Below are 14,431 nucleotides of genomic sequence, written 5' to 3'. Positions count from 1 at the left end.
GCAGTATTATAGTAGTTATATTCTTGTACATAGGGACAGTATTATAGTAGTTATATTCTTGTACATAGGAGCAGTATTATAGTAGTTATATACCTGATCATAGGAGCAGTATTATAGTAGTTATATTCTTGTACATAGGGACAGTATTATAGTAGTTATATTCTTTTACATAGGGGCAGTATTATAGTAGTTATATTCTTGTACATAGGAGCAGTATTATAGTAGTTATATTCTTGTACATAGGGGCTGTATTATAGTAGTTATATTCTTGTACATAGGAGCAGTATTATAGTAGTTATATTCTTGTACATAGGAGCAGTATTATAGTAGTTATATTCTTGTACATAGGGGCAGTATTATAGTAGTTATTTTCTTGTACATAGGAGCAGTATTATAGTAGTTATATTCTTGTACATAGGGGCAGTATTATAGTAGTTATATTCTTGTACATAGGAGCAGTATTATAGTAGTTATATTCTTGTGCATAGGAGCAGTATTATAGTAGTTATATTCTTGTGCATAGGAGCAGTATTATAGTAGTTATATTCTTGTACATAGGGGCAGTAATATAGTAGTTATATTCTTGTACATAGGGGCAGTATTATAGTAGTTATATTCTTGTACCTAGGGGCAGTATTATAGTGGTTATATTCTTGTATGTAGGGGCAGTATTATAGTAGTTATATTCTTGTACATAGGAGCAGTATTATAGTAGTTACAGTGCAACATGGTGGCTCAGTGGTTAGCACTGCAGCCTTGCCTCAAAATACATTTTGAAGTGCTCCTCCTCTGTATGTAAATCCGGCCGGTCTGGTCCTATGGGCGTCATTGCTGCAGCATCTGTGCCTCCTCTCTGCTACTAATAGTCATTCTGTGGCTCTAAATGATGTGGATGACGCATCCTTCATCATCCACATAGCCCGACAAAATCCCGCTCCTGCGAAAGGACATAACCGACTTGCACATTCTCACTGTGATATACCACAATGCTGCTCACAATAGGGCAGAGCACAGTTCGTCTACGTTAGCCGGATATGTCCTTTCGCAGGCACGAAATTTCATCATCCACATCAATCAAAAGAGAAGGATGGCGATAAGCTGCGAAGAGGAAAGACAGATGCCTCAGCATTGACGCTCATTGTACCGGACCGTCCGGATTTACATACAGGATGGGAGCAGTTTAAAAGTATTTTTGGTGTTATACAGGGGGAATTATGAGATAATATACAAGTCTGTGGAATGCAGCGCAGGCTCTGATAAAAGTGGTAACATTTGTTCATGCACTAAAAAATTGGTGAATTAATCATACGTGGCCTATTCGTTGAGTTTCTTTCTTTCTCTGCTTGAACTTGTTGGATCCACTCTCCTCTATTGCAGGAGGTGTTTGCCAGGATTTGATCAGACACAAAAGGAAAAATATGCGGAACGCAAACTATTCTGTTTTTGCAGTTCTCCACCGGCCGTGTCCTATAGAGTGAATTCACAGGCCTATACATGATTCTCCAAGTGTTATGTGACAACCACAATAATATTACCTGCCAAATAAGACAAAACAAACCTGTGTAAAAGGTCTCTCTGTGGAGTAGAAGGTGTACGTTTCTTACTGTTGCACTGATTATACCTACTGTAGAAAAATTGGGGATTCGTGTCCACTGGGGTTTCTCGCAAAATCCAATTTTTAGCAATATGGATAGGATCAATGTATCAATGCCTATGCCATGCCCATTTTAGTAGGACACATATTGGATCAAACATCTGAAAGATTGAGGAGGTCAAGCATCAAATACATTTTTCTTTAGGGTCTTAATTCATACTTGTAATTTTCTTAATGGCTGGTTGCTCTGACTGCTGGAATTTTCTGCCATAGTCAAGGCCATTCCACCTTGATTCCTACCTATTTTATGGCTTCTACACGTCTTGGTAACATTTCCAGGATACTTGAAACATTCCAGAAATAACTAATTTCCTAGATGTTTCGATTAGTTTAGGTCGGTCCCGGACAAGTTGACAACTTTTACTGGAGTCCAAGAGGTTTCACCTTTGTCCAAGAGACAAATGTTCTAGGAGAATTGGCAAGTGGGGCTTAATTTGGACAACGAGATTATGGTAGCCAATCTACTTCTACTCTTAGTACATATACCCAGTGTGCAAGATTTTGTTCTTGGTGGGGTTTTAACTCAAGACCCCTGCGCTTCAAGGCAACAGTGGTAGCCATAGAGCAACCCAATAAAAATGGCCAATAGTCAACCAGGACAATTTCTTTAACCTCATGGTGTTTACACTTAAATCCATGTTCATTAGAGCCTTCTGTGGACCACAGTAAAAAAAAAACAGTTAGTGGTATCGAATGTCGTCAACTATGTCTAGATCTTAAGGGTTATCGTTGGACCGGGTGGAATAAGTGTCTGGCTGAGTGAAGCCAATGTGGTGGTGAGACAAAGTCCAAAGTCTTCTTCCACATCCATTAACATTGACATCTGTAGCTAGGAGGTGCTACTGCCTTGTAAGTAAGAACTAATGATTAGCTTGAGCTCACAGGAGTTTTTCACAGAAGCCTTTTTATTGTTAGGAGCCATGTCGTAACTACTAATTACCACAATAAAGATTTGTAATTGTAAGGATTTCCCAACAGATTTTAGAAGAAGTATTGATCTCACAAATCTCTTAACCTTTCTTCTGTGTCATACATTCACAGGTCACACCCTGTGTAACAACTTGTTAATCTAATACATGAGTAATAACAGCTTTTTTTAACCTCAGATATACCTGTACAAGTCAGGGTTATAAATATAAGAGAGGAGCCTATGGAGAACTTCAATAATTGGAGGCTTCAAACTTCACTTGTTTAAAGGGTGAAAATAACCTTAATATTCCTTCTTTTCTTTTAGAACTTGAAGACCTACTAATTTGATTTTTATTGTATGATAAATAATATAAAAAATACCTATTAGATTTTATGGTAGAGTAAAATTGGCATGCTCTGTGATATGTGCAGAGGTGACTGCGCAGAGAGGGAGAGGAGGAAGGAGGAGCTAAGCTGTTCCCATCTTCTGTTGTTAGTGGAGTAGTTTTACTATTTTTTTATGTACACAGCCCAATCTTAAAAGCCTATTGGAAGGGTATAAAGGGGTATTCAAATTGTGAAGCAATATTGCCATTTTTCACTGCATAGGTGAAAAATGGTAGATCGGTTGGGGTCGTCACCAGTCACTAGTCCTACATTTTCTTAATAGTTCGGAGGTTGAGAATGAGCTCTATTACTCTATTCACAGTACATAGAACTGCTGGAAGATATTATTGTACTTGGATATCTTTATCAGTGTTCCATTGTCAGTAAATAGAGAGAAGGCGTATGCTCAACCACAAATCCATTTGCGCAAGAATTTCGGGCTCTGTGTTCTATCAGATCCCCAACGATCTACCAATCAGCCTTATTTGGTAGAAAAATGAAAATTAATGGTGACTCTTCCATCACTGGTAAACCCCTTTAGTGGTGAAAATTCCCTCTATATTCCATTTTTTTGTTTGCTATATGTATTGTGATCTAGATCATTTCCACCATTATGTAATATCAGCCTTAAGATTGAAGAATGATGTCTGATTAATATGTTCTCTTCTAGGATCTACCATCAGAGTGGCTGGTTGTGCCTCGGAGAGCATGGAAAAATCTCGAGGAGCAGCTGCCTTCCGTGGATGTTCAGTCTCTGTACATAGGATGGAGAACAGAAATAATGTGAAACCCCTGAGACAAAATGCCCTTCTTCCACCATTCCTGGCTATGCTCATCATCCTATCAATATACTCGCACTAAGGACATCGATTGGTGATGTTGACGTATTGGATTCCTCATTGTTTCTGGTCTCAAAGAATTCATTTATCACATGCTTCATAAAGGACCTAAAAAATGAAAAACTCACATTCCGTCAATTTGTAGGACCATATCTCCAAAGCTTAGTCTTCTTAGACCTAGACACAACCACCAATGGGGGATTGGGAGGTTTATAAGTCAATCTACCAGTATGGTCATAGAGAAGTCAATTAATTCAATTTTTTTAACTTTTTGGACAGTCGGTCCTTGTCAATTTGTAGGACCATTTCTCCAAAGCGTAGTCTTCTCAGACCTAGACACAACCACCAATGGGGGATTGGGAGGTTTATAAGTCAATCTACCAGTATGGTCATAGAGAAGCCAATTAATTCAATTTTTGTAACTTTTTGGACAGTCGGTCCTTGTCAATTTGTAGGACTGTATCGCCAAAGCTTAGTTTTCTTAAACGTCGACACAATCACCACTGGGGGATTGGGAGGTTTATAAGTCAATCTACCAGTATGGTCATCGAGAAGCCAATTAATAAAATGTTTGTAACTTTTTGGACAGTTGGTCCTTGTCCAAAGCAAAGTATGTATGTACTGATCGGAGCCTACTCCATATATTTGCCACTTATGCGGGACACTGAAAATATAATGTGAAAGATTAATATTTAATATATATGTTTCCTGCACAGCTTTTTCATTAAAAAGACTAATCATTAATGCAGAATCAGTGGACTTTGGTTACTAATGTCATAAATTGTAACAGTAATTTTATTTTGTCTGTGCGCTTTCTACCACCCGTGTGAGCCAGGAAATGGTGAGAAAACCACTTTAAAGGGAATGTATCACCTATATTATTAGAAAAGTTAAAATCACTCAGTGAAACTAAATATTTTTTTGCAATCTCTTTTTTTTTATTGTATTTTTTTAATTGATGTATTGTTATTTTTTATTTCTGTTCTTGATTATAGGATGGCCGTCTCCACTGTTGGCAATAGCATTTAGGGTTATGCTTTACAGCAGCCACATGGACCATAGATGGCAATAGCTGTACATGTCCATTGACTTCTGTAGGAGGGCTCTGTGGGTATACTCTGTGACATATAACAACAAAGAACCGGACCCATAAAAACAGCAGGCAAGAGATCCATATATAAAAACATTATTTTATTAATGATCAATAAAGATAATAATGAGTAAAAACCAGAAGATAATCATACACAAAATACCCATTGAATTTAGTGTCTAGTATAGGAAAATAAAGCGGCCATAATTAAAAAGGTATAAATGAAAAAACGTATTAGGAGTGAATAGGGCGTAGAATTGCCAATGGCATCCTCTAACAATTCTGCACCTATAGACACAACATAAGGGGGGCCAAGATAAGCCCCACAGAAGACAAAGATGTAAAGCTAAATAAATAAATGCAAGACCACAATACCTTGAGCAAATGGGACCGCAAATTAACTGTAGGTGGATAAAAAAAGGTGTTTCCCCTCACCCCGACGCGCGTTTCACCCTGTGACATGAATACAACTCATCGATGGCGACATCACGTTATGTAAAATGGATCCTATGTTATAGAGGTGCTTCTCACAAAATTAGAATATCTACAAAAATTAATTAATTTATTTATTTCAGTTCTTCAATACAAAAAGTGAAACTCACATATTATATAGAGTCATTACAAACAGAGTGATCTATTTCATGGGTTTATTTCTGTTAATGTGGATGATTATGGCTTACAGCCAATGAAAATCCAAAAGTCATTATCTCAGTAAATTAGAATACTTTATAACACCAGCTCTGAAATGTTAGTCTACTGAAATGTGTATTCAGTAAATGCAGTCAATACTTGGGGCTCCTTTTGCATCAATTACTGCATCAATGCGGCGTGGCATGGAGGCGATCAGCCTGTGGCATTGCTGAGGGGTTGTAGAAGCCCAGGTAGCTTTGAAAGCAGCCTTCAGTTCATCTGCATTGTGGGGTCTGGTGTCTCTCCTCTGCCAGGGCCGTGGGGTATTCGGTACCGGGTCCTGCGGTTCACAGGGCGATGTCACGATGGTGACCCGGTCCATGGCCCTTGGCGCCCATGTAAAAGGGGAAAGGCCTTTAAAGGGAATAAAGATTTTGTTCTTGAAGCCACCTGTGGTATTCGGTCAGTGGGGACCGGCGCTGCTTTAAGGGATCCTCTGGGGTGATGTTATGGCAGCTAGGTGGTATAACTTCCTACAGGTGAAGTATATCCCCAGGGCTTCCTGGTGTGTAGATGGTGAATGGCGCAGTAAAGAATGAGGACACAGGGTTGCAGTCTCTTTACCTTGTTTACTATCGACTTCAGGCAGCCACAGTCCAGCGCACCAGATCACAGGCCAGGCAGGGTCCAGCCGGTTTGGAGGCAAGTTAGGAGTCCCCTTATCCAGGTGGAAATCAAAGCCTTCCTCTAGCACCATGGTGTTGTAGTCCCTTACTGCCTATGATTTCACATAAGGTCCTCTCAGGTGTTCTCTTGCTCTCTCTATCCCCCATATAGGATAGGACACGACCCATATGACTGGTGACTTGAGGCGGTTTATAGGGACTCTAGCACACCCCAGCCTCTATGGGTGTCACCATGCCTCCTGGGTACTAAGGCGGACAGGTAATGTGGAGCTCAGCTGTCCTGCCGGTCTCTGATGTAAGTCGTGGAGGGACTTACAATCCTCGGTGTTCCGGCTACCGTTTTCTGCACCTCAGAAGGAGGCGGCCTGCTCGGGGCTGGTCTCCCCCTGGTATCTTCTCCTGTGCTTGCTCTCCTGCACGTTCACTGCAATGTATTTGGCTTTCTGAATGTCTTTTTCCAGGATCTGCTGCCCTGTGGCTACACAGCTCCGTAAACCCTCTTCTGCTTCTGACTAATCCAGTATGTTTCCTGGCAAGAACTCACTGACTTTCCCTACAGACTACCATATATATGGTTAGTCACCTAGTAAATAGGATCAAAAGCTCCCCCTCGTGGCCTGGAGTGTGAATGTGTTGCATGCTTGAGTTACCTGGTTGCCGTTATCCCTTCTTGCCTTCAAGCGTAACATAACTCTCCCCGTGAGGAAAGCAATACCACTGGGACGACCAGGACCATGGGGCACCACATGTGCATACATTACATTACTGATCCTGAGTTACATCCTGTATTATACTCCAGAGCTGCACTCACTATTCTGCTGATGCAGTCACTGTGTACATGCATTACATTACTGATCCTGAGTTACATCCTGTATTATACCCCAGAGCTGCACTCACTATTCTGCTGGTGCAGTCACTGTGTACATACATTACATTACTGATCCTGAGTTACATCCTGTATTATACCTCAGAGCTCAACTCACTATTCTGCTGGTGCAGTCACTGTGTACATACATTACATTACTGATCCTGAGTTACATCCTGTATTATACTCCAGAGCTGCACTCACTATTCTGCTGGTGCAGTCACTGTGTACATACATTACATTACTGATCCTGAGTTACATCCTGCATTATACTCCAGAGCTGCACTCACTATTCTGCTGGTGCAGTCACTGTGTACATACATTACATTACTGATCCTGAGTTACATCCTGTATTATACCCCAGAGCTGCACTCACCATTCTGCTGGTGCAGTCACTGTCTACACACATTACATTACTGATCGTGAGTTACATCCTGTATTATACCCCAGAGCTGCACTCACTATTCTGCTGGTGCAGTCACTGTGAACATACATTACATTACTGATCCTGAGTTACATCCTGTATTATACCCCAGAGCTGCACTCACTATTCTGCTGGTGCAGCCACTGTGTACATACATTACATTACTGATCCTGAGTTACATCCTGTATTATACTCCAGAGCTGCACTCACTATTCTGCTGGTGCAGTCACTGTGTACATACATTACATTACTGATCCTGAGTTACATCCTGTATTATACTCCAGAGCTGCACTCACTATTCTGCTGGTGCAGTCCCTGTGTACATACATTACATTACTGATCCTGAGTTACATCCTGTATTATACTCCAGAGCTGCACTCACTATTCTGCTGGTGCAGTCACTGTGTACATACATTACATTACTGATCCTGTAGTTATCCAGAGTTGTATGCAGCCTGTATTTTTCAGCTGAGCTGTATTCATAATTCTGCAGCACAATATCTCTCAGTCGTGCTGCCTCCTTAGTGCCTATGCATTTCACCTTTGGGAGTGGTCTTCTTTTCTGCAGTAATCCCACATTCTTGTGATGTAGACCTGCCCCGCCACATTACCGGTTGTGCTCTTGGAAGTTTTCTGATGATAAAGGCGATTATTTTGTTTTATTAATTAATCTAAATATTTCAATGTCAGACAGCTTTCCAGGAGCAGGTGAAATGAATCACGGAGGACAAGTTCAGACTTATTTTATCAGCGAGTTTTATGACTGTGTCCGTCGCGGATCGTCACATCTGCAGCCGCTCGTTCTCAGCAGAGATCGTGTGATCCCGTCCTTCTACGGCTCCGCGCCGCTGCGAGTAAACCTCATGAGTCGCGCGGGTATAACACAGGTCACAATTATTAAAAGGAGCGTTGTAAAATGAATCAACAAAGTGGAAACATTGTAAACACTTTATTTATTTTACTCACTTATATAACTCCATTAATTCCGCAGACATCATCATCGCTGTCCCCATCGGGGCTCACAATCTATATACCTCATCAGTGTGTCTGTGGAGTGTGGAAGGAAAGCACACAAACATGGGGAGAGCATACCAACTCTGTGCAGATATTGTCCTTGGTGGGATTTGATCCTTAGACCCCAGTAACACAAAGTTATTACATGAGCTGTTATCCGAGCACGCTCGTGTCCTAATCGAGTATTTTCGACGTGCTCGAAAAAAAATTCTCAAGGCGCCCCTGCTGTTCGACAGCCGCAACCCATGCAGGAATTACCTAACAAACAGGCAATCCCTGCATTTCTTGTGGCTGTCAAACAGCCATGAGACATGCAGCCGCAGGCACTCGACCATTTCTTTCGAGTGCGCCGAAAGTATTCTCTTAGGACACGAGCATACTCGGATGATCTGATCACTCTGGCTTATCCCTACTGCCTTCTGATCCACCATGAAACAGCAGCTAGGCAGAGAGTATCACTCATTGTAAGCTTAGATACAGCTCCTCATGAAAGGATATACATTATACCCTATGAAACTGTGTACCTCACTAGAGTATCACATTTGATCAGCTTAGATGCAGCAACTCATCAAATATCAATTGAATACACAGCACAGACCAGGGGTATAACAATCGCAGTTGTAGAGTGTGAAATTGTGACCAGGCCCAGAGGTGGAGGAGACCTAATGACTCCAGCACATATTCAGCTGAAATGCATTATTATTATATACCAGGATGGGAGACATATATACCAGGATGGGGGACATATATACCAGGATGGACTCAGGATGGGAGACATATATACCAGGATGGGGGACATATATACCAGGATGGGAGACATATATACCAGGATGGGGGACATATATACCAGGATGGGAGACATATATACCAGGATGGGAGACATATATACCAGGATGGGAGACATATATACCAGGATGGGAGACATATATACCAGGATGGGAGACATATATACCAGGATGGGGGACATATATACCAGGATGGACTCAGGATGGGAGACATATATACCAGGATGGGGGACATATATACCAGGATGGGAGACATATATACCAGGATGGGGGACATATATACCAGGATGGGAGACATATATACCAGGATGGGAGACATATATACCAGGATGGGAGACATATATACCAGGATGGGAGACATATATACCAGGATGGGAGACATATATACCAGGATGGACTCAGGATGGGAGACATATATACCAGGATGGGAGACATATATACCAGGATGAGGGACATATATACCAGGATGGGAGACATATATACCAGGATGGGAGACATATATGCCAGGATGGGAGACATATATACCAGGATGGGGACATATATACGAGGATGAGGGACATATATACCAGGATGGGGGACATATATACCAGGATGGGAGACATATATACCAGGATGGGGGACATATATACCAGGATGGGGGATATATATACCAGGATGGGAGACATATATACCAGGATGGGGACATATATACCAGGATGGGGGATATATATACCAGGATGGGAGACATATATACCAGGATGGGGACATATATACCAGGATGGGAGACATATATACCAGGATGGGAGATATATATACCAGGATGGGAGACATATATACCAGGATGGGAGACATATATACCAGGATGGGAGACATATATACCAGGATGGGGGACATATATACCAGGATGGGGACATATATACCAGGATGGACTCAGGATGGGAGACATATATACCAGGATGGGAGACATATAGACCAGGATGGGGGACATATATACCAGGATGGGGATATATATACCAGGATGGGAGACATATACCAGGATGGGGACATATATACCAGGATGGGGGATATATATACCAGGATGGGAGACATATATACCAGGATGGGGACATATATACCAGGATGGGAGACATATATACCAGGATGGGAGATATATATACCAGGATGGGAGACATATATACCAGGATGGGATACATATATACCAGGATGGGGGACATATATACCAGGATGGGGACATATATACCAGGATGGACTCAGGATGGGAGACATATATACCAGGATGGGGGACATATATACCAGGATGGGAGACATGTATACCAGGATGGGGGACATATATACCAGGATGGGAGACATATATACCAGGATGAGAGACATATATACCAGGATGGGAGACATATATACCAGGATGGGGGACATATATACCAGGATGGGAGACATATATACCAGGATGGGAGACATATATACCAGGATGGGAGACATATATACCAGGATGGGAGACATATATACCAGGATGGGAGACATATATACCAGGATGGACTCAGGATGGGAGACATATATACCAGGATGGGAGACATATATACCAGGATGAGGGACATATATACCAGGATGGGAGACATATATACCAGGATGGGAGACATATATGCCAGGATGGGAGACATATATACCAGGATGGGGACATATATACGAGGATGAGGGACATATATACCAGGATGGGGGACATATATACCAGGATGGGAGACATATATACCAGGATGGGGGACATATATACCAGGATGGGGGATATATATACCAGGATGGGAGACATATATACCAGGATGGGGACATATATACCAGGATGGGGGATATATATACCAGGATGGGAGACATATATACCAGGATGGGGACATATATACCAGGATGGGAGACATATATACCAGGATGGGAGATATATATACCAGGATGGGAGACATATATACCAGGATGGGAGACATATATACCAGGATGGGAGACATATATACCAGGATGGGGGACATATATACCAGGATGGGGACATATATACCAGGATGGACTCAGGATGGGAGACATATATACCAGGATGGGAGACATATAGACCAGGATGGGGGACATATATACCAGGATGGGGATATATATACCAGGATGGGAGACATATACCAGGATGGGGACATATATACCAGGATGGGGGATATATATACCAGGATGGGAGACATATATACCAGGATGGGGACATATATACCAGGATGGGAGACATATATACCAGGATGGGAGATATATATACCAGGATGGGAGACATATATACCAGGATGGGATACATATATACCAGGATGGGGGACATATATACCAGGATGGGGACATATATACCAGGATGGACTCAGGATGGGAGACATATATACCAGGATGGGGGACATATATACCAGGATGGGAGACATGTATACCAGGATGGGGGACATATATACCAGGATGGGAGACATATATACCAGGATGAGAGACATATATACCAGGATGGGGACATATATACCAGGATGAGGGACATATATACCAGGATGGGGGACATATATACCAGGATGGGAGACATATATGCCAGGATGGGGGACATATATACCAGGATGGGGGATATATATACCAGGATGGGAGACATATATACCAGGATGGGGACATATTTACCAGGATGGGGGATATATATACCAGGATGGGAGACATATATACCAGGATGGGGACATATATACCAGGATGGGGGACATATATACCAGGATGGGGGATATATATACCAGGATGGGAGACATATATACCAGGATGGGAGACATATATACCAGGATGGACTCAGGGTGGGGGACATATATGCCAGGATGGGAGACATATATACCAGGATGGGGGACATATATAACAGGATGGGGGACATATATACCAGGGTGGGGGACATGTATATCAGGATGGGAGACATATATCAGGATGGGAGACATATATACCAGGATGGGAGACATATATACCAGGATGGGGAGACATATATACCAGTATGGGGGACATATATACCAGGATGGGGGACATATATACCAGGGTGGGGGACATATATACCAGGATGGGGGATATATATACCAGGATGGGAGACATATATACCAGGATGGGGACATATATACCAGGATGGACTCAGGATGGGGGACATATATACCAGGATGGGAGACATATATACCAGGATGGGGGACATATATATACCAGGATGGGGGACATATATACCAGGGTGGGGGACATATATACCAGGATGGGAGACATATATCAGGATGGGAGACATATATACCAGGATGGGAGACATATATACCAGGATGGGGACATATATACCAGGATGGACTCAGGATAGGAGACATATATACCAGGATGGGAGACATATAGACCAGGATGGGGGACATATATATACCAGGATGGGGGACATATATACCAGGGTGGGGGACATGTATACCAGGATGGGAGACATATATCAGGATGGGAGACATATATACCAGGATGGGAGACATATATACCAGGATGGGGAGACATATATACCAGTATGGGGGACATATATACCAGGATGGGGGACATATATACCAGGGTGGGGGACATATATACCAGGATGGGGGATATATATACCAGGATGGGAGACATATATACCAGGATGGGGACATATATACCAGGATGGACTCAGGATGGGGGACATATATACCAGGATGGGAGACATATATACCAGGATGGGGGACATATATATACCAGGATGGGGGACATATATACCAGGGTGGGGGACATATATACCAGGATGGGAGACATATATCAGGATGGGAGACATATATACCAGGATGGGAGACATATATACCAGGATGGGGAGACATATATACCAGGATGGGGGACATATATACCAGGATGCGGGACATATATACCAGGGTGGGGGACATATATACCAGGATGGGAGACATATATATCAGGATGGGAGACATATATACCAGGATGGGAGACATATATACCAGGATGGGGAGACATATATACCAGGATGGGAGACATATATAGCAGGATGGGGAGACATATATACCAGGATGGGGGACATATATACCAGGAATGGGGGACATATATACCAGGGTGGGGGACATATATACCAGGATGGGAGACATGTATACCAGGATGGGAGACATATATACCAGGATGGGGGACATATATACCAGGGTGGGGGACATATATACCAGGATGGGAGACATATATACCAGGATGGGAGACATATATACCAGGATGGGGGACATATGCCACTCTCGCATCAGCTATTGACACGGTTGCCCCTCTCGTCCATGGCAGAGCGCGACGTATCAATAGACAACCTTGGCATAATAGCACCACCAAAAAGCTAAGGCAAGTATCCAGGGTTGCGGAGCGACGTTGGAAGAGAACACACTCGCAAGACGACTTCACTGTATTCAAAAAAGCAACACTCGCTTTTAAATCTGCACTCACCTCTGCTAAACAGGCCTACTTCACAACCCTCGTATCTTCCCTATCCCACAACCCCAAACAGTTATTCAAAACATTTAACTCCCTCCTCCGCCCCCCACTGCCCCCTCCAACCTCCCTCATCTCTGCTGAGGACTTTGCCACACACTTTAAAAATAAGATCGACCAGACAAGGCAAGACTTTATTGTTCAACTGCCACAACCCCTTTGTATACCAGACCAATGCCCAAACCCCATAACCTCCCTATCCAACATCACTGAAGGGGGACTTAATTGTCTCCTCTCCATTCCCACCTCACCACCTGTGCGCTCGACCCCATCCCATCCCACCTCCTCCCCAACCTCACCACCACACTTATCCCATCCCTAACCCACCTCTTCAACCTATCACTAACTTCTGGCACCTTCCCCTCTGCGTTCAAACATGCCACAATCACGCCTATCCTTAAAAAGCCAACCCTCGATCCAACTGCTATGTCCAGCTATCGCCCAATAACGCTGCTCCCATTTTCTTCCAAACTCCTGGAGCAGCACGTCCATGCTGAACTCTCCTCCAACCTCTCATCTAACTTGTTGTACGACAATCTACAATCTGGTTTCTGCCCCCATCACTCAACTGAGACTGCCCTGACCAAAATCACTAACGACCTACTTACCACCAAAGCTACTGGACAATACTCTGTACTCCTCCTTCTAGACCTGTCCTCTGCTTTC

General features: G+C 42.7%; 1 protein-coding gene across 1 annotated transcript in view; it reads left to right on the top strand.

The window, feature by feature from the left end:
* LOC138652005 (phospholipase A2 inhibitor and Ly6/PLAUR domain-containing protein-like) overlaps window positions 1–4,540 on the top strand; it is a 36,548-nt gene extending 32,008 nt beyond the window's left edge. Inside the window, exon 5 of the mRNA XM_069742683.1 lies at window positions 3,621–4,540. Within this exon, the coding sequence (XP_069598784.1) occupies window positions 3,621–3,811 (191 nt within the window). The 3' untranslated portion in view covers window positions 3,812–4,540. The remainder of the gene's footprint in view (window positions 1–3,620) is intronic.
* The last annotated feature ends 9,891 nt before the right edge of the window (window positions 4,541–14,431 follow it).

This window comes from Ranitomeya imitator, chromosome 10 (genome assembly GCF_032444005.1).
Source record: "Ranitomeya imitator isolate aRanImi1 chromosome 10, aRanImi1.pri, whole genome shotgun sequence".
In the NCBI taxonomy this organism is placed as follows: domain Eukaryota; kingdom Metazoa; phylum Chordata; class Amphibia; order Anura; family Dendrobatidae; genus Ranitomeya; species Ranitomeya imitator.
The sequence above is the reverse complement of the archived record's forward strand: the minus strand, read 5'-3'. Positions and strand labels throughout refer to the sequence as shown.